Below are 21,454 nucleotides of genomic sequence, written 5' to 3'. Positions count from 1 at the left end.
AGCTGTTTCTCCAGTGGCATTAATATTGCCTCTCCTCTGAAGTCACAAGCCTGACTCTGGAAACACAAACACCTGTGGAGAATCGTGCTACATGGGCTCCACCTAGTGGTACAAAATGGGAACTCAAAGAGCACGACAACTCTGACACTGCCAAGATAGACTTACGATCAACTTATTGGTCAATTAATTCTATAATGGCCTATCTTTGAGAAACTGTTTCCAATCAACTTTACAAACTGAACAATACAAATCAACTCTCGGAGCCTACAAGCCACAGCCTATGATCCATTTCAGATAAAACTGTGGGCATAGAAACAGAGAGGTTGGGGGGGGGGGGGGAAAACCCCCAAAACAAAACAAAAAAAAACCAAAAGAAACAAAAAAACAAAACACACCACACTTAGAAACTTTAGAGTTACTACATGAAAACAGCACTGTCCTCAGATCGTCTAGGTTCACAGTGCTTGGCATGCATGCAAAGCACTCGCACAAAACAAAGACACATGAGTGCAGTTTAAAGAACGTCTTTAATTAAATTAGGAGTCTTATCAAAATTGTTCAAGTTTTCAGGACAAACAACAGTGCAATCATTGACAGATGAGTATCTGTACACACAAGATAGATTACTATAGTCTAAGACAAAGGCCACAGCTTCAAGTAATGTAAACAGTAACAAGAACATATATACACACTACCCTGCAAAAACAACAAGCAGGGGAAATTTCATACTTTTTATATTTCAGCCCTCGACACAGATGAAACTATATGATGTCTAAAAGTATACAAACATTTTAACAGTAAGCACCAAGTGGATGCTTTTCGGAATGTAAATGCTCCTTCTCCATTTTCATATAGGCTGGTAATGTATGAACAAACTGTTACATTAATTAATACTCTGCCATTGTGCAGTGCAACAACTCTTAAAATAACACTTTCCACATGCTGTTAAAATGCCATTTTCAGCCATTTAGGAAGTATTATTTATTACCCTTTGAAACCGGCATTATTCATTTTGTTCATTTTGCACTTGCCACCGTGCCCTTTGGAAGAATATTGTAGTGGTTTAACACAAACACTAATGTGTTCAATGTTTCTGGCCCATCACCACACATAAAGCACTTTTTTTTTTTTGGTCATCCACAGTTTGCACTCTTTTGCCGGTTTCTCCTTTCATTTTGTATCCATGGATGAGTCATCGAGACATTCCATTATCCTCTGCAACTCCTGTATGCAGGGAACAATTGACTGGCTATACAGCTGAGCCATCTTCATTCTAGAGACAAAAAGATTAGAGCCATCTGTTAGGGTTGATTGAAAAACATCTAGTCACACTTGCACTAATAACTCCCTGTTATATATTATTTTTTGCTCTTAAATAATCTTAAATCTATAAATAAAAGCTTTTTTGCACCAAGTTTATTTAGAGTCTACACAGTGCCAACAGAACATTAGCAAATGTTAGCAACAACCTCAGAACACAAAGTGAAGCTCAATTCACTTTAGCTGCTAAAATGACTGACAGGCGCATGGAAGAAAGTGGAGAGGCAAACACATTCGTGATCTGTGAATCGGTGTTGAAAGGTGTGTAAACTTGCACTCAACAGGTGACAGACTTCAGCAGGATGTCCATGATGCTTTGCTTAAACTTGATATTCAAGTCAATAGTTTGTTGCCAGCCCATCAGCAGAGAGGTTGCGGAAAGCCGTTGGTGTATATAAACACCACCCACATGCATGTACAAGTATTATGTTCTAACCAAACTGAGGTGTTTATAGTGCAATCCTCTGCCTAAACCTCACTACAAGGAAGGGGGCGGGTGGGTGCCGTGGCATCCCGCATCAGAGCAAAATGAGTGTTACCTTCTGAGCAGCTCGCGTCCTCTGTTGGGTTCGGGGGAATAGTGCTGGAGAGCGGTGAGGCTGTGAGCCACCAGGATGCTGTAACACTGCTCTCGAAGGGCGTTGTGGCTCGCAGTGTCCCACTGCGGCAGCTCACTGGTGTAACGCCACGCCATCAGTGAGTGCTCCAACACGGCGTCCCAATCTTTGTTCCTCAGCAGAACTTGGCCCCACTCCTGACACGAAACCTGAGGTGGAAGACGAGGAGGTGTTTAATGTGACATAAATGTACTTAAGAATAGCAAAAGGAGATCTCCACTGGACACAAATAGCAGCCTTAAAGAACCTACTTTTAAAGGCCTAAAAACACAACTGTGCATGACAAAGACTCACTTTGAATGCCACCAGGTGAGGGTATGCCTTTCTGTAACAGTGAGCGTCCCTGTTGGATCCAAACCGTGAGTAAGGTATGGACCTGTAAACATTGGCCTTCTTTAGCTGCAGGTCTTCCTGTAGATACTTCAGGTCTGATGCCATGACCCTGGGCTCTTGGCTCTAGGGTACAACAGGAATGCACGCCTTGTTAAATTATGTCAATCGCAGCGTTTCTTCAAAAACACTGCCGCATTAGCTTTACTATAAGCTCAATTGTCCACTGATGAATACCTGTTCGACCAAGATGAGGGATCTAATGAGCTGCACAAGCTGCTGTTTGGAGAGCGGTGTGTGGTGCTCATCCATCTTCTCACACTGCTCCTCTAGCCTTCCTCTCCACGCTCCACCAACTGCCAAGTCCACTGCAAAACCAGGGAACACCAAGCAAAGTTAGCCCTTAACTCCCTTTCTAATATCAAGCGCGTTTTGTTTTTTGCCATGTAGCTTCCAATAAGGTCAGATCACAAAATCAACCGCATATCAGCTCAGCAAGTATAGCTACAATTAACTTAAGGTTAACAGCGTAACTTACATGACTGCATACGCTTTGTGCTTGCGGCTGTGTTTCTTCCTCTTGGAAGTGGGGACGGGGTCGGGACCATACGTGAACTTAATATTTCCAAGTAGGACCTCCTCATTCGAGCTGTAAAGAATTTAATATTTTTAAAAGTTGCATTGTTAAAATATTTAACATAATTTTACACTCACAGCATGATACGAAACTACCAGAAATACTTTTAATTGTTTTTTTTGTTTTTTCAAATTTGGCGCTGTTATCGACATGTAGTGGGCGCGAGCGCCTCGATAGCTCGAGCAGGGTGGCGCCTCTCTCCAAACAACAAGTTACACATGTTAAATGAGAAGCTAAAAACTCACCGGCAATTTTGGGCTGTGGAGCAGGTATTTCCGCCAAGGCCCGTCGTGGCTGGCACACAGCTGCCATTGCGACTTAACTTACGGTTTATAACACTCGGGGCTTACAACCTGCTTCGGCCTGGGGCGCTTCTGTTAGCCGAAATTTAAACCCCACGGAGTGGCGAACAATAACTTCTCCACGCTGGTAGCAGTTTAAACTCGGCAGCCACGAGCTTGTTCCGAAGACGTCCTCGCAGTTCTTTGAGCTCTGCCTGAGTTTAACTTGCTACACAAAAAGTCCTCCTGTCAGGTAAACCTGCTGAAACGGTGACAAAAAGACGCTTGTAACTTTTGGTTCTTTCACTTGCACACTAGTACAATGCTGATTGTGAAGCGCGCGACACGAGTTACCGCGCGGGCGTGGTTTGTGGGATTCGCTGACCTGATTGGTTAGACGTCACGACATGCTCAGAACAGGCGCCCAGTATGCAAATTAAACATACTTCTCCGTCCTGCACGTACTCTTCTCTACTTCTCTTTGGCTCTTGGGGAAAACATCACGTGAACGAACAGCCAGCTGTGGCTGAACCCAGAGCCCTTTAGGTAGTAAACTGCATGGCTTGAGACCCGCGTGCATGATACATCTCTGCCATGGACGGAGAGAGGAAGTGCAGTACATATAGCATATGTGAGGTAATGCTTACTTGTAGGCCTGTAAGAATCTTGCAGATTCGAACATTTGATATGGGGATAGTTTTGCATGGCGACCCCGAACTTCCATTTGGTTATTATTATTATTGGTATTTTTAAATGTCATATCTCTTCTCTTACACACAGACATAGGGTTACAGAGACTATAGTACAAACAAAATAGGGTTTTTAAGGCTGACATCAATGCCGATATTTGGTGATTTAAAAATTGGATACTCCCATATATTGGCCGATTTTCTTTTTCTTTCCAATACACAAAACACAAGTAGATTTCCCGACTGTTCTTTATCTGTAGTTATTTACATACTGATCGCCTGGTTGTTGTTTTTGTAGTATTACAAACTTGTATTACCAACTAGGAAGTTGCAGAGTGACCTCTGGTGGACAAACTATGCAACAATTGGGGTCAACGCTCACCATATGTTTGACGGGTGTTTCTCCTGTCTCTTCTTTACTTTTTAATTTCCATTTATGGGTCAGTACCGATAACACCAGCTGCTGCTATGGGGTTCTAATAGAGACACTTGGTTAGCAGAGATCTCTTCATTTAGGATTGTGTATGATTGTCAGAAGTAGTTAGATACTTAATTTCTTACCTTACAGTTACAGTTACAAATCGCCAGATTTGTAGTTTTAAAACTAGCTAAACTATACTTGGATATCTTTTCATTTTAATGCTACTAGGCTGCTTTTGACCAAAGTCAAAGTGGACTAGAAGGATACTGCAGGCACATTAACCTGGGTTCTCTGCTGGAAGGTCCGTCTGTCTCAGCAGGATGACACTATCTCTCCTCTTCTCCCGAGTTGATTCTATTCATCTGGATGTAGTGTTTTCAGTGGGAGAAACGTTTCGTCACTCATCCAAGTGACTTCGTCAGTCTCAGCTGACTGCAGGTTTCCCCAATCTTATAAACAGTACATTTGCATAATGACTGAAACTAGCACCACTGAAGGAACAATGGGCAAATTCTCATGACCATTGATAAACAACCACTGATCAAAGCCCACTGATCAAAGCCCACTGATCAATGGCCATGAATACCATTCACAGAGAGTGGGGGAATTGCTGCAATCACAGCATTGCAAGATGGCAAAAGATGTACTCTTAAGCCCCCTCCTCGATTCAGAGATGGTCTTTCCCTTTTCACGTAAATGGCCTCCTTGACTCCCTGCTCAAACCAGCGTTCCTACCTGGAACAGAATCAACTTTTGGAGATTTACTTACCTGGATGATTGAGCATGCATTAAGATAACACTCCTCTTCTTCTTTTGGCTCCTCCCCTTAAGGGTAAACACAGCAAGCCATCTGCATCCATTCACCCTATCCCTAGCATCCTCTCCTGTCTGTACCAGTTGATTGTTGATGCATGTATGTCAAATTACCTGTAATATATAGCAATGCGCTTTAACACCCAATCCATACCTCCTCAACTGATATAAAGACTGAAATATTACTGTGAAAAGACAACTTAAAATTTCCACTGTGTGAGAGAAATATCAGGAAAATGAGTAGTTTTACACTAGACATTAGTTTAAATAGATTCACATTTCACTGTCAGTTTAAAAAGGGGGGTATTTTAATATATCCCCCAATAAATCGCATGTAAACTGACAGACAGTACCTTTTATGAAACAGACATTAAAATAAATGGCTGTTGATTTTAGGATGGCAAACTTTACAAAACAAATCACAGCATGATTGCATGTTGTAGTAACTCATTCAAACCAAAGCTGCATGGAATAAGACAAGTTTTTCTGCAAAATATCTTTTAATAGGTTGGTTGGTGGGTTGCTGAAAAAAAGCAGTGATTTCTTCTTTGTTGAGAGACATAACCACATCTTGATACACAGCGTGGTTTAGTAAATCATTCACGCACAAAACTCATTCCAAAAGCGATGGTAATAAAAAAACAAACTAAAAAAGTAATCGGATATAATCCACACAGTGTGTTCAATCTGAAATATGCCTTTAAACTTTGCTAAGTTATACACACACACATATATATATATATATATGTATATATATATATGTTGATGTTCCCCCAACATCAAATATAAACTTTGCTAAACTTTTGCTAACTTAGCAAAAGTTTAGCAAAGTTTATATTTGATGTTGGGGGAAATTATATATTTCTTTTTTTAAATATATATATAGCAAAATAATCTAAGTGGTAGTAGATTAGTGGTAGAATACAAAGTGGTTGTGTGAATGAAGTGCAATGTTTAGTGTAACCTGTATGTTCAACACTTTTACTGAATTTTCCAGTCATCTTGTAAAATAAACAAAAACCAAAGAAAGAAAAACAAGCATCATAATGTAATCTGTTAAAATCAGCTCACTGTTACACAGTCATTTTAGAGCATTTAAATATAACTATACCGCTTCCTCACTGGACTGACAATGAAACTTGTTTTTTTACTTACATGTCTAGAGGTACATTTTCTTTTAAAATAAATACAGTTATTGTAAAACTGCTGCTCGTGAACTGATTGAACTGAAAGTGAAGTCACCCCTAGCCCTGCACAGTATCAAAGCAAATTAACCCTCTCCAGGCAGGCGTTGCTGATTTGCAACATTTAAAAACTAACAACCTGATTACCCCACATACATATTTTATGAGTTTTTTTTTACTCAGATGTACCACTGCAGGACTTGGTTGTGCATTAGCAACAAAAAGTTTAATCTGAGCCTGAGAGGGTTAAACTGAATACTCGATGGCTTCTTGAAACTGCTACAGTAAATTTGATAATTAATTATGTACATTATATACACATTTTCTAAATAACTTACATAATGCACACTTAAAAGGGTATAATTTCTATTAGGTACATATCATATTACAAAGGTCTGTGACAGTATGGCTTTGTAAATATGCATTACAATATTGTCATCAGAAAAAAAGCAAGTGCAGTCAGAGGACTCTTTAAGCATCTTATACATCTATTCATTGTAAATGTTATGTAACTTTAATGTTTAGTCTAACTCCTGCCTTTTGCTTTTTAAACTTTGATATGGAGACAGCTCTAAACCTTTATGAAAAATACATGACTCTTACAGCTGACTCAAAGACGACAAGACGCTTAAAGACATACTCCCGCTGACAGCAGAGGCCACACTATAAATTATAAGGAGTAGCCTCTACTTGCTAAGCAGCGTTTTAAGGGAGCGGGTGAGTGCGTTAGCAATGGCTGACATGGTACTAGAGTGGCGGACCAGGGCTTTCATGCTGTGCTCCCCTGGCGCTCCAACAGTGGCAGCCTCAGCTGCTTTGAGCAAACAGATATAGTTCATAACAACCTCGTCAACCTTTGCCACGACTTCTCTCTGTTGGTGTGAGGCTGAGGCTCCGAGTCCCCTAACCAGACACATGCAAGCTTCGCAGAGACAACAAAGCACCTGAAAGCTACAAGTCACGGCTAGCAGCATTTCCTCTGGACTGCTGTGGGCCTGTGCCATCCTCCGGCACGCCCGGCCTAATTCTTTTGACTCAACGGAGAGGAGCTGTTTATACTGTGATACATCCTGGTTAGGCATCTGGATGCCGCGCTCACAGCGACCTATGCTGGATCTCACTAATGCGATGAGCTCGCTGGCATCACGGCGGGCATCAGTGAAGCCGGAAGGGAAACCGTACATGTGGTCTTTGAGGGCGTTGATTCGTGCCAGTCGGTCACTGAAGCTCATGTTATTAAGGACCTCGCCATACAGCTGCTCGCCAGCAGCGTCCAGTGCGGAACCGCAGGGGAATATGGCTGAAGCAGCACCGTTATCCTCGAAATCAGGTCCACTGCGACTTCGTCTGGGCCTCTCCCATTCGATCTCATCCTCTTCGCCCTCACTCTTACGTTTAAAGAAACAGTAACTAAAGGGCCCATTACATCTCCAGGGACTTGTGTCCAGTTTTTGAGAGCCCTTCATTTGTTTCGCATCTTTCTGCAATGGAAAAGCCACAGATGCCCTTCTACTGTCTACCCTACTGCCTGTGGACCAGCACGTGGTGTGGGAAGACACAGAGCCTTGGGAGTAGCTCTTGGAGAGCCTCTTCCTAGTTGGTCTCCGCTGGACTTTGGTGTCACCTTGCGGGGGCAGAGACAGTGACAGGGGCTGCTGGCTCCGGCTTCGGGTGGGCTTCTCAAATAGAGCTTCAACACTACCAGAACTTGCAGTTACATTGCTAGAGCTCCGTTTAAGCTCCTGGCCCCGTTGCAGGCTACTGAAGGGATCTGTGTGTGGTAGCGTCGGGGTGACAGCCTGAATGTGGTTCTGACTCGGCCGGGACTGGACAGAATGATTGGGGTCCTGTGTGCATCCTGAATTGCTGGAACTAGTGTTGACTTGAACAGGCTGGGAAAAAGAAGGAGGTGGTGGGGGAGGTGGTGGGGGAGGTGGATTCTGAGGATTGGGTGTTGGAGATGTAATGCAAGCTCTTGGACCAGCTGATGCCTGCCTGACAAAAGCAGAAGGGTGGTCTCCCCTTCCTAGTGAGATAGTGTTGAGGTCTGCTCTTTGACCACCGGGGGCAGCAGAGAAACAAAGAGAATCATTAGGGCGGGACTGACGAACTGTATGCTTTGACTTCAGGTCTGATCTGAACCATTCCTCTTTGCTGCTAACTTGGCTTCTTGATCGAGGTGGATGACGGCTAGTGGTACCTCCCCCCTCACGGTTTCCGCCTGTAGCAAGTCCTCCGTCGCGGCTGTTACAGCCCTCTCTCTTATAGAGGGACAGAAAGTGCTCTGGGTCCAGACCACTCCTCTCTAGCTCACTTTCTAGGCCAGAAAAGGAGCTCCTCCTCTCAGAAGTAGCTTTCCTGAAATCTAAAGTCTCATTTCTTCTCTGAGCATGCATATCAGGACTTCTCTTGAGTTTGGTAGGAAGTGTTGCAGAATAGTATGACCGTGCATTTTTGTTTGCTGCCTGCATGGCAGCAGCATTAGGGTTAACTACATTTGGGCTGAGGAATGGAGATGATATGGATGAAGGCATACACGGGCAGCGAGCGATGGTGTTTCCCCTATTTTTAACCATTTCAACAAGCTGGGGGTTGCTAGTAATAAAACGCCTTGTGTCCTTTTTAACTCCTCCTCCCATGCCCGCACTCTGCAACTTCCCTCCCTGATGCATCTGGCTGACTGTTAGATAGTTAATCAATTGCCTGTAGGCCTCGCTGCCTTCCTTCTGGTTCAGCCCTTTCAGACAGGCCTGTTGTTTAGCATGCTGATCATTCTGGAGTCGCTTGTTTCCTAAAGGGTCTTTATGCTTAGATGGTGTGGCTGAGGACGGCCGGCCCGGTTCTGACCCAGGGGAAGGTTGGTGAATATTGGGCAGCATTTTCCGAAGGAGGGCAGGATCTGCATGAGGGTGGAGGTCTTTTCCCTGAGTACTCTGGGCAGGGGTGCCAAAGGGGGTTCCGGGTTTGTTATCTTCATAGTTTAACACCCTGAGTAACGAGGAGGAGGAACTAGAAAGCGGGTGCCTTTGCAGATGGTGGTGTTTTGATTCAATGGCACCAGGGCCAAGGGGTGAATCATTTGGGGTAGCACAAACGCTACTGTTCGTGCTGCCACCAGCATCCAGTGATGAGCACAGAGAGCCCTGCAGTGAACTGTGTGCTTCTCCTTGCAGATTTGAAATCCTTTTTGCTAGATGGTATTCACACAGCCGGGCCACACTCTGTTGTCTCGAAATGGGCTGATGGTCACTCTGTAGGTCTGATCCCTGGTCTGATCCCCCTGATCTAGATTTTTTGGTTGGGGATAGCAACGATGCTACAACTAGATGTTCATCTTGCTCAGCAGCTGAAGCTCCGTTATCTGCATCACAGCCCCCCAAGTTGACAACATCTGAGAAGCGGTCAGAGATAACGGAGGAAGGGCGGGGACTTCTATGATGATCACGAGGGAGGCTGTTGACTCCATGGCTCTCGGCTACAGAGTTTTCTGCTAAAAAAGAATCCTGCCTTCTTTGGCTGTCTTCTCGTTCGCAGAATGAGGTGCGCTGGTCCAAGTCAAGATGGCTGCGGCTCCCAATGCTCTCTCCTCGATATCCTTCCCTTGTGCTGAAGGTGTTATACTTTCCGCTGGAGTCTGCTGATTTTTTATGGTGCTTGCCTCCTGGTGTGGTGGAGCTTGGGCGCTGAAGAGTGGCTGAGAGATTAGTCTGGGGCCTTACTTCTGAGCTGTCCGGCCGTGATGATGTGGTGCTTAATTGAGGGCTCCGTCTTGGAGGAACTGCTGGAGGATGAAGGTGTCGTGTTGGACTGCGAGGTTTCTTTTGTATTGTTCCTCCGGTACTGGGGGAGACAGGAAATTCAGTTTTTTCTTCAATTAAAGGTTGGTATCCTTCCCTTGTGGCCACCAGAAGACGCATGTGGCTCTCGCTCAGTCGGTGAGTAGCAGCTAGTTCAGAGATCTCAGTCATCTCTGAGGAGTTGGTCTCATTACCAGAGTCTGAGGATGACTCTGGACTAAAGCCATGAGATATATAAACACCTAGGTGATAAGAGATACAAAGTTAAATGTAGATCATTCAATCTCAATTTATCTGCTGCTGAAAGCTTTGACAGTTAGAACTCTGAACATCTTTGGGTTTTTTTTCCATAGCTTATAGTGAATCCCAAATGAACTTGTGAATCTACACCAAAACAATTTTGTGCAGAAGTAGCAGTTAATATGAAATCTTAGACAGTAGTGACAGAGAACCAAGCTAAACATATTGTTAATTCTATTTAGCAGGCACAATGCACAACACATGTACCTGATATGGCTAACAGCTAACTCTGCTCCATAGACTCCTAAACAAAGGCCCTGACTGGCAGGTAGCATTAAAAGTTAGCAATTAATTGTCGTAAATCTAAATATGAAAGAAAAAAAAAGCAAGCAAATGGTAAAACATTTAAAATAGTTTGCACTGATATATGATGTAAATAGATACATAGTGGTCAAAAAGTAAGGAAAATGGTTGAAGTAGTTTGATGTAGTAGCTAAAAGTATAGTTTAAAAAATAAAATGCAAGCTAAATATACTAGAAATTGACATAGATGTCTGAAAATAGGAATATGATTGATTTTTAATTTTTAAGCCAAGGTATGGCTAACTGTCGAAATTCCTAGCTAAAAGTCTTGAGAGCTTGAAAAAGAAGGCAAGTGTACTTCTACAAGATGTTTCACCTCTCATCCCAGAACCTTTCTGAGTTCTATAAAATGGTGTAGAGTCTCAGGTATTTAACCCCTAGTGGGAGTTGTCCCCTTTGGAAGTAGTCCTGAGCACTGTAGATCATATGAGTCATCACATGAGCTGAGGTATGAAAAAGGGCATGAGTATCATCACATGGGGTTATGGGTGAAACCACTGCAAGACCTTGCCCCAATCCATCATGTGGCCTATGGAGATCACTGAGGCAACATATTGGGGTCGCTGAAGGTTGACACTCCATCATTTTTAAGAACTAATGAAACTGTCCAGTTGTCTTCTTTTTCAAGCTCTCAAGACTACTATGCCCTAGATGACTGGGAACCTAGAAAGACATAACTAGATATTTGTTTTTGCCAACTGGTTAGGGAATATGCATTTTTCCTTAGTGACAGGTGGATGCCAAGAGGTCATTGATCAGTCTTTAGGCTTGCGTGACTAGTACTTTAGCAATAATTTTCTCAGAGACTGCCATTAACTTCCAGCCGCTCCTTGTGACCAGTTGAGAATATAAACTTTTTCCTCATAATCGGTGGTTTTCAGAGGGTTGGACCAGTCTTTAGACCTTTGCGACTGTCTTACATGCTTGATCCCACAGTGTCATCATGGTTGTCACACATCCAAAATGGTGGGCAAGTTAATGTCACGTGGTCACTTGTCTGCAAAACCTTAATTAGCAAATGTGTAGCCAGCAGTTGAAACTGAGCTAAAACGGAAGATGAACATATGAAACTTTTAGCAACAAGTAATAGTTACACTTTTGAAAGTATCAGTAAACATAATTAACAGCTTAAATGGATGTTGAAGGTTAGGGTGGAACTGTAACTAAAACTAGTGGATTAATGTTTGAATTACTCCACTAGTTGCTACTCAATGTTGACCAAGCTAGTAGTTATGGTTAATGATTGAGGCAGTTTACAGACCATAGCTGCTAAATATGTAATTGTTAAGACTAAATTGTAAGCTGAAAGCAATTCAGATCTAGTTTAAAATGAGTTTAAAGTCCATTTGACAGAGCTAGGGAGGGAGAATTTAAGACAAAGAAAAGTTGGTAACCACTGGCTCAGTCAAGTTAAAGTGCTGTAAAATCAGTGCTAAATAAAGGCATCAACATTACTTTGCTGCATTAGTATTCAACAGACCTGGATTGTTACCGCTGGGTGGTGGCGGTGGTGGAGGCTTCTGTTCAGAGACAGAGAGAGCTTGCAGCGCTTGCAGTGTATTCATGACCGCATTTTCCAGTCCTCTCTCCCCTCCCCTGCTCCCTTCCCCCTCCCCATGCGTTGGAATGGCATCGATTAGTGAAACCGGAATATCGTCATTTTCACGTGTGCTTAGAGGCCTTCCCTCGGGTGCAACGTCCTCATCCAAACTGTCGCGAAAGCCTGGTGGTGGTGCTGCGATCGCAAGGTTGAGTGTCTGCAGCAGGGTGTCGTCTTCATCATCGTCAACACCATCATCGCCCTCGGGAGGAGGCAGCGACGTCAGGTCGATAATGTCGTCCGTAGAACCGGAAAGTGTGAGAAAGGTAGCTTTGCCGGCTGCTGTGGGTAGGCCCTCCCCTTGGATACCATCATGTGTCTCATCACCCACTGGCGTCCCCCCAGTGGAATCTTCTTCACAAGAATCCTCGTCTGGATCGCTTGTATTGCCACGATAAACTAGTTCCCTTAGCTCCTCACTACTTTCCTCGCTTATGATGTTACTATAGACGTGCTGAAATGGCTCTCTGTCCTGTTGCTGAAAGTATGTGTTGTTGTGCAAGTAGGGCGGTCCGTAGTTGGGTACCTCCGGGCTCTCTAACAGTCTTTCATAGCGTAAGTTCTTAAATTTATTGAGGGGTGGGTTCCCCTCAAAAATAAATGACACTTTGGCACTCCGAGGTGAGTCTTGAGTTTTGTGTCTGGTAGCTGGAGGCAGAGGAGGGGGCAACGGACTCCTTCGGTTCTCAAGGTCTCTGTCAGGGTTTGGTGGTTCGTGGAAGTAAGGAGAAATGCTGTTTTCCCTTTGCCCATTGTCTGAGTACTCAGAGTCTCTGCTGTAGATCTCTACTTGACCAGGCTCCTCATTGTCCCCAAAAGATGTGCTGTAAGGCCACTCCAGGACACGTTCCTGACCTGCAAGGAACACAAGATTTTATCGCTTTACCTGTTTTGTATTTGATTTTGATTCAACTTTAAAGACCTGTTTCAGTTAAGCACTCTATTTCAAAGCAGGGTTTATGCAGCACTGTAAAACGTCAATTTTTAAATGTGTGACCTCGCAACAAGTTTTCATAGTTTCATGTGGAGTATTTTTCCAGACTATCAACATCTACTACTCAAGTGAAACTTTAGATATCCACCAATTTGTCCTAAACAGATGGCTTGTAATCCATATTATGTCACATACACACAGACAGGGCTGGGCCATATCATACCATACCATATCCTATTCACGGTAATACCGGTATAATGTTAGGCGATAAGAAAATGAAATATCGCAATGGAAAATGGTTAAAACGCGCCTGCGCAGTGCCTTTGTTTTCAGACGCACATGGCAGAAAAAGCATGGCGGCAACGGAGAATGGTAAATGGCCTGTATTTATATAGCGCTTTACTAGTCCCTAAGGACCCCAAAGCGCTTTACATATCCAGTCATCCACCCATTCACACACACATTCACACACTGGTGATGGTAAGCTACATTGTAGCCACAGCCACCCTGGGGCGCACTGACAGAGGCGAGGCTGCCGGACACTGGCGCCACCGGGCCCTCTGACCACCACCAGTAGGCAACAGGTGAAGTGTCTTGCCCAAGGACACAACGACCGAGACTGTCCAAGAGAACCGGCAACCTTCCGATTACAAGGTGAACTCCCAACTCTTGAGCCACGATCGCTCAGAATGGGAAGGACAGAAGCGGTTTGTTGAACGAAACAGATGAACCAGGATTGGTTTGTTAAAATGGTGCAACTTCAGTGGTGTGGAACTGGTTTGGCTTTCGTCCATTAGATACACACCAAAGCACAATTTTTGGTAGCGCATGCAAGCGGGCCGTTGTTATCAGTGTTGGGACTAACGCGTTATTAAGTAACGCGTTACAGTAACTACGTTATTATTGTGGTAACGAGCACGGTAACTAGTTATTATGCCAAAACCAGGAACGCGTTACTCGTTACTGGGATTTAGATAGGGTCGTTACTCGTTACTTCGTGTGGTGGCTATCGCGGAGCTTCCACAGATTCAGTAACATTAGCAAGTGGTGGAGGCCAGCAGGTGGATGAAGGAAAGGGGACGCAGAAGGAAAAGAGACCCGAGGCGGCCGCCGGTCCAAGTGTGAACTGAACTTCAGGTAAGAAGTTATGACCTGCAGTCTATCTGGGTCAGATATAAACCAAGTTTAGGTGGAGTTTATTTTCGTTATTCTGACTTTTTCCGTACTGCGTGCTAGCTAGCATGACGGAGTTTCTATACAGCTGGGTGGGTGCTATGAAGTTAATGATGTTGAACTTTATTTTGTTCATAAGTTATGAGAGTTGCCAACCGTCCCGTCTGGTATTCAGAGAAAATATTACGCGTTTCGTATTGAGGTGAAAAGGAACAGTTTGTCCCGTAATTCAGCTACAATGAAAAAGGCACAAAGCTGCAGTTATTCTGTGTCTTTGCTGCACAGCTGCCTCTTCTTTCATTCTCCCCCTCCCTCTCCCGTTTCTACTTCAATCATGAAAACTGATCAATGATCAGCTGATCGTCTTTTCTCTCTTGTTTGTTTATCGCTCACTTTGCGCCGAAAGAGGAAACCAGCGGATGTCGCGCTAAACAACAGCAGCACGTTTAAGCTTGATCAGCTGTTGTTAGAATTTATTTAATATTAATTTCTAGTATCAGCTGATGTTTGCTGGAGCAACAGCTGCACAAAAGCTGCTGGTCATGATATGGTTTGGTTATCTGGTGAGAGGGAAACATGAAGATGAAACCAGGAGATGTCCTTACTGAATCATGAGAGCTGAACAGGTGATGGAGAAACAGGTTTACCTTTTAGGTGACATGAATGAGTTGAAGGGAAGTTATGAACTGTTTCTGAGAGACAAATAACCCCAGGATCCTTTTTTAGGTAGCTGACAGCTGGTAACTGTGCAGGTGCGGATCTAGTGAAGTGTTGCCAGGGGGGCAGGTAGGGCATTAACGGGGAAAGGGGGGCACAAAGAAATACTTTTCTTTCTTATTCTCATTTAAAATGTCTAGCTTTTAAAAAATAATTATCTGAATCTTACAACAAACGATTGATAGATTGATGCATACAGTGGGGCAAAAAAGTATTTAGTCAGCCACCGATTGTGCAAGTTCCCCCACTTAAAATGATGACAGAGGTCAGTAATTTGCACCAGAGGTACACTTCAACTGTGAGAGACAGAATGTGAAAAAAAAATCCATGAATCCACATGGTAGGATTTGTAAAGAATTTATTCATAAATTAGGGTGGAAAATAAGTATTTGGTCACCTCAAACAAGGAAAATCTCTGGCTCTCACAGACCTGTAACGTCTTCTGTAAGAAGCTTTTCTGTCCCCCACTCGTTACCTGTATGAATGGCACCTGTTTGAACTCATCATCTGTATAAAAGACACCTGTCCACAGCCTCAAACAGTCAGACTCCAAACTCCGCCATGGCCAAGACCAAAGAGCTTTCGAAGGACACCAGGAAAAGTATTGTAGACCTGCACCAGACTGGGAAGAGTGAATCTACAATAGGCAAGCAGCTTGGTGTGAAAAAATCAACTGTGGGAGCAATCATCAGAAAATGGAAGACATACAAGACCACTGATAATCTCCCTCGATCTGGGGCTCCACGCAAGATCTCATCCCGTGGGGTCAAAATGATCATGAGAACGGTGAGCAAAGATCCCAGAACCACACGGGGGGACCTGGTGAATGACCTGCAGAGAGCTGGGACCAAAGTAACAAAGGTCACCATCAGTAACACACTACAACGGCAGGGAATCAAATCCCGCAGTGCCAGACGTGTTCCGCTGCTGAAGCCAGTGCATGTCCAGGCCCGTCTGAAGTTTGCCAGAGAGCACATGGATGATACAGCAGAGGATTGGGAGACTGTCATGTGGTCAGATGAAACCAAAGTAGAACTTTTTGGTATAAACTCAACTCGTCGTGTTTGGAGGAAGAAGAATACTGAGTTGCATCCCAAGAACACCATACCTACTGTGAAGCATGGGGGTGGAAACATCATGCTATAGGGCTGTTTTTCTGCCAAGGGGACAGGACGACTGATCCGTGTTAAGGACAGAATGAATGGGGCCATGTATCGTGAGATTTTGAGCCAAAACCTCCTTCCATCAGTGAGAACTTTGAAGATGAAACGAGGCTGGGTCTTCCAACATGACAATGATCCAAAACACACCGCCCGGGCAACAAAGGAGTGGCTCCGTAAGAAGCATTTGAAAGTCCTGGAGTGGCCTAGCCAGTCTCCAGACCTCAACCCCATAGAAAATCTGTGGCGGGAGTTGAAAGTCCGTGTTTCTCGGCGACAGCCCCAAAACATCACTGCTCTCGAGAAGATCTGCATGGAGGAATGGGCCAAAATACCAGCTACTGTGTGTGCAAACCTGGTAAAGACCTATAGTAAACGTTTGACCTCTGTTATTGCCAACAAAGGTTATGTTACAAAGTATTGAGTTGTATTTTTGTTATTGACCAAATACTTATTTTCCACCCTGATTTACGAATAAATTCTTTACAAATCCTACCATGTGGATTCATGGATTTTTTTTTTCACATTCTGTCTCTCACAGTTGAAGTGTACCTCTGGTGCAAATTACTGACCTCTGTCATCATTTTAAGTGGGGGAACTTGCACAATCGGTGGCTGACTAAATACTTTTTTGCCCCACTGTATATACCATCAAAACAGTGTACATCACTGTCACAACAGTGTTTATTTTCATTCAAAGGCTTTATGATTTTTCCTATAATGGTGGGCTGGTCTCTAGTCAAAATGCCCGGGACGATTTTTTTGTCCCAGTCCAGCTCTGTATGCAGCTCATCTGCAGTCTGGTGTTACCTACATCTTCCTATTCAGAAGGCAGAATTTCCGAGTTCTGAGTACAATCGAAAGCACCACGACTGCAGTTTTTGTGTTGGATGTAAAAGGCGCACATGATGCTGTGACGTAGGCTAGAATCATGGCAGCAGTCAATGACGGTCCAGGCGTGGGATTTCTCTCGTGGAAATATGCACATTATCTTTTCCTTTCTATTGGTAGGTGGCACAGTGCACTTGTGGCAAGTAAGCAAGCTAGAAGACTGGCAAAGTTATGGAAGCAACACATTAACAAGAGAATTCTGAGTAAAACCAAAGTTACTTTCCCTAGTAACTAGTTACTTTGAAAGTAACGAGTAACTTGAAGTAACTGAGTTACTTTTGAGAGAAGTAACTAGTAATGTAACTAAGTTACTATTTTAAAGTAACTTACCCAACACTGGTTGTTATTACCGTATTTTTCGGAAAATAAGTTGCTCTTAAAATCCTTTGATTTTCTGAAAAAATCGACAGTGCCCCTTATAATTCTTCTGTATGAATTCTGGTTGTACTTACTGACCTCGAACCGATTTGTGGTACACGGCGCTCAAAAATCTGTAAAAAAATGTTTTAGTACGACTTTGCTAAGCTACGAAGCCACACCGCTTGATGGATTGTCGGAGCATTACAGCTATCGTAGTCGGGAACCTTGCAGAGTGATACGTACTGTGCTTCAATATTACCGTATTGTGTGTGTATAACCTCATTTTTAAGTTTTGTGGATATTATCCATGGTTATGCTGAGGATACGTCGGCCAATTTCCACTGGAAATGCCTTTTGGCTAAACTGCCAGCAAGGAATTTGCATTTTCACTGTTAAATTTTTATGTAGCTTTAATGCACATTAAAAAACAGCTGCTTGCTTTTTTTGTTGTTGTTTTTTTTTGCACTAATAAAGTTGCAGAGTTGCAAAGTATTGTGTCTAGTGTCAATTATATCGTCAGTTATAAAGTTATCGCAAATTTTCAAATATATATCGTGATAAATATTTTTGGCCATATTGCCCTGCCCTACACACAGACATGGATCATACTTACTAAGGTCATCCACTCCTGTGCTATTGCAGTGGGCCATGCTGAAAATAGATCTTCTCGAGTCCACTAGGAGGCGATAGTATCCTGCTGTTAGACAAGCCAGGTTCATTGCATCACTTGACTCCATGATCAGTGTGATGGGCTGTGAAAACAAAAAAGGGAGGATGTGCAGAAAAAAAATAGTTAAAGAAAACAACAGATGCTAAAATTAATGCAAGGCATTTTTGGGGTGGGGGGAGACTTGTTTTCAAAGACAGCTGTGCTCTGCTCTCACCCTGACGTCCAGAACATGCAGCTCCAGCCGGACATTGGTCTCATCCTCAGTGAGGATCTCAATGCGATTCACATGGCTGAAGTCAGCCAATAGGGCCACCAGGTTTGTGCGGGCATTGATGACGTGGCTGATGCCGTAACGTGGGCCCACTAACAGCGTCACCTCTGTCTGTTTCTCACCTTGCTACGGATTTCAAAACAAACAAACAAATTAAAATCAGCGAAAAGCTCAAGAAGAACTGACATTTACTCTCAAATTTTTCACAAGGCTTCCTGGATCAAATGGGCTTACCAACAGTATTGATTTGAACTCCCTCCCTCCAAAGAGTCTGAGTTCACTGAGGTACCTCAGGTAATGCACCTTGGCCTGCAAAGCGGTCAACTGTGCAGAGAGGAGCAAGGACATTAGTAAGAATCTGAAAAGGAAATAGCTTCCACCACAAGCAAATGCAATTTGTCTTCTAATGTCAGGATGTAAAGCACTCTCAAAACTATTTTGATCTGGCCCGCTGATTTTCCATTATATCCCATCATGTCATTTATATCTGATAAGGTTCCAAAGAGCTGCTCCACAGCAGTGCCACTCTTTACACCCTGCTTTTGTGGAGTTGTGCCTCTCCTGTGAGTGTGATTTAAACTCGAGATGCCAAACATTACAGCTGCTTTCATTTTACTCCAGTGTTCATTCATTCATGACCTGAGGTTTTATCCCTTCACTCTTAATTCCAAAGTGTAGTCCAGCAATATTTTACTGTGCAGTCAGCCTCACATAGAAAATGCTAATGGGAACGTCTGATCTCTGTGAATACATTTGATTAGCTAGTGCCAATCGAGCCGCTTGGCCTTATGCACATGGGCTGAAGCTTTGGTGTGTTTCAACTGATATACATTCATCACCTACAACATAAAGCTGCATTACTTTGATTAAACTGGACAATTAAACTGGAGTAATATCAGTTTGCCTGCTGATAATTGATGTCGCCAGCATTCAGGTTCTTTGCCCACTTCTGCTTTAGAGTGGCTCTTTGTATATTATGATGTACAGACGTGTTATAAATCAAATAAGCACAGGCACTGTGCCTGGCTTGGTGCTTTTTGAGACCCAGCCCATGTTTCAACATGCTCGGGAAGTTGTACATGAGCTTATGATGTGTTCTGGAGTGGAGAATGGGGGTCATTTGAAAAAAAATAAATAAATCATGGTGGACATAGCCTTTGCACCTTACTGTTGGTTCTTGATGGATTAGGTCAAGGGTGGTAAACATATGACCCAGGGGCTAAAATCAGCCCAGCAAAGACTCCAATCCAGGCCACTGGATAGCTTTAGGAAAATTTTTGTATTTGCTTAATTGAAGTTTTAAAGCATTTCCTGCTGATAAAGGTGGCCCACATCACCATTCATATTACAACAAAGTACCAGGACCTTTTCTACAATTTTACACATTTAGTTATTGCACTTTAAGCCCAAAGCTGTCAGAGTGCTTTCATTTACTACAGCATTTCTTTATCATGTAGAAAAACTGAGACATGCTGTTAAAATTGTACTTTTTTAGTTAAACTTCTGGAAAATGGGAGTTTCAGTGGTCTCACCCACTTAAGATCACATTGGGCTCCATACAGCCCATCGTGTAAAATGAGTTTGACATCCCTGGATTAAATGACGGATCCAGACAGATGACGCACTATTCTTCTAGGTATTGCCTCACTTTGTGTTTAGATAATGACAGTTGGGCCTAAAACGTTAGCACAAAATGATCCCATAGCACAAGACAGCCATTAAATCCCCTTCCTATAGGAGTCAAAGGCTCAGGTTTTGCTTTGATTTGTCTGTCAGATGCAAATGGTTTCATTTATTAGTTTAGAAAACTGAGAATCTGACTCTAAATATGCATCATATTTCATAGCAAATAACAGAAATGAATGATCAAGAGCTCGGCTGCAATATGAGACTTGTTTTGTGGGGTCGTAAAATGGTATGAAATATGTGTATCCTCGAGGAGAAACTTGCGCATACATAATATTCAGTCGGAATGAATACATGTTTGGTGCTCCAGTGAGCATTTGTGGAGACTCGACTATGCATGTGAGATCAGCTGTGAGCATTAGGGATATATGTTCATCGCAATAAATGAAAATTTCCATCAGTGCAATGCTGTGGTTCATCCATGTGTTTTTAATTGAATACATTTAGCTTTTGTTATTTATAGAAATGAGCTACAGCATGGCCTAGTTCAGTGTAACTTAAATGCTGCACACTATGTGAGATTTGTCCATTCTATGTGTAGAAGAGAAGCCATAGCCTGATATGGGTTAGTATCGAAATCAGCTGATCTGCTGGGATTGTGGCTGAACTTGAGCTGGTGGTCTGTCTGAACTAATGCCATGCTCAATTTGCTGTTTCACAGCATTGTTTTGGAGCTTTTTTAGAATTTAAGAAATAATATCTACTTCCTACATCATGCATCAAATACAACATGTCCAGAGTTGATTTACGCAGCGAGGCTCAGAAATGTGAGCCCATGGCCTATCCCATGACTCTATGGGACATTAAAGTCCGCAAGAACTCACAAACAAGTGCCGATGGCTTACCATGAATACACTCTATCTAACTCTGATTCACTAACAGAATTTGCATGACAGCTGATTGTAAATCACTGGGTGCCGCTGAAACTCTTGCAAGGGTCGGCTGCTGATTTGTACTTGTCAAAGTTAATATGGGTGCTGGAGAATGAGAAGACTGGCAGCTGCTTGCATCATTGAAACAGTTTTTGTTTGTTTGTTTGTTTTTTTAAAAAGCTAAAAAGTTCAGCCCAAGTTTGATTAGCTTCCCCTGACTGGAACATGTGTGCGCTTTTAAATTTAAATATCTTATTATGCATAAAGTTTGACAATCCATTGTTATTCACATTAGCATTCAAGGTCTAGCTTGACAAAGGGTCTTAGGTTGACAAGGGTGAGAACCTTTACAAGGTGGAGTATGGCAGCGATGCTATTTTAGGATATTGCGTCAGAAAACGGAGAGGCAGTGTGTTTGCGTGCATGTGT

General features: G+C 43.1%; 2 protein-coding genes across 2 annotated transcripts in view; both read right to left on the bottom strand.

The window, feature by feature from the left end:
• Nucleotides 1–508: 508 nt before the first annotated feature.
• On the bottom strand, nucleotides 509–3,549 carry LOC147302396 (uncharacterized). The gene is made up of 6 exons (XM_086282792.1): nucleotides 3,150–3,549; nucleotides 2,806–2,916; nucleotides 2,505–2,635; nucleotides 2,232–2,393; nucleotides 1,860–2,086; nucleotides 509–1,273 (listed from the first exon to the last, which is right to left on the bottom strand). Exons 1-6 carry the CDS (start codon nucleotides 3,214–3,216, stop codon nucleotides 1,171–1,173), a joined length of 801 nt encoding a protein of 266 aa, XP_086138918.1. The 5' UTR covers nucleotides 3,217–3,549; the 3' UTR covers nucleotides 509–1,170.
• Nucleotides 3,550–5,580: 2,031 nt separating this feature from the next.
• The window catches only part of LOC147302395 (FERM and PDZ domain-containing protein 4-like), a 42,431-nt gene continuing 26,557 nt past the window's right edge, over nucleotides 5,581–21,454 (bottom strand). The window contains exons 12-16 of the mRNA XM_086282875.1: nucleotides 18,702–18,791; nucleotides 18,411–18,593; nucleotides 18,140–18,278; nucleotides 12,173–13,147; nucleotides 5,581–10,331 (exon numbers count right to left, since the gene is read on the bottom strand). Coding sequence (XP_086139001.1) covers nucleotides 6,979–10,331; nucleotides 12,173–13,147; nucleotides 18,140–18,278; nucleotides 18,411–18,593; nucleotides 18,702–18,791 — 4,740 coding nt within the window. The 3' untranslated portion in view covers nucleotides 5,581–6,978. The remainder of the gene's footprint in view (nucleotides 10,332–12,172; nucleotides 13,148–18,139; nucleotides 18,279–18,410; nucleotides 18,594–18,701; nucleotides 18,792–21,454) is intronic.

The sequence above is a fragment of the Aulonocara sp. 'chitande type north' Nkhata Bay genome, linkage group LG23 (assembly GCF_057382095.1).
Source record: "Aulonocara sp. 'chitande type north' Nkhata Bay isolate Kocher_YH1m ecotype deep benthic linkage group LG23, A_spYH_male_GT1.1, whole genome shotgun sequence".
Taxonomy (NCBI): Eukaryota; Metazoa; Chordata; class Actinopteri; order Cichliformes; family Cichlidae; genus Aulonocara; species Aulonocara sp. 'chitande type north' Nkhata Bay.
This window is presented reverse-complemented; position numbering and strand designations above follow the sequence as displayed.

Coding starts and splice junctions, on each gene's coding strand:
- LOC147302396 (XM_086282792.1), bottom strand. CDS start 3,216: ATGGCAGCTGTGTGCCAGCCACGACGGGCCTTGGCGGAAATACCTGCT. Junction 2,636..2,805: donor CACAAAGCGTATGCAGTCAT/GTAAGTTACGCT, acceptor CTGGTTTTGCAG/TGGACTTGGCAGTTGGTGGA. Junction 2,394..2,504: donor CCCTCATCTTGGTCGAACAG/GTATTCATCAGT, acceptor GTTGTACCCTAG/AGCCAAGAGCCCAGGGTCAT.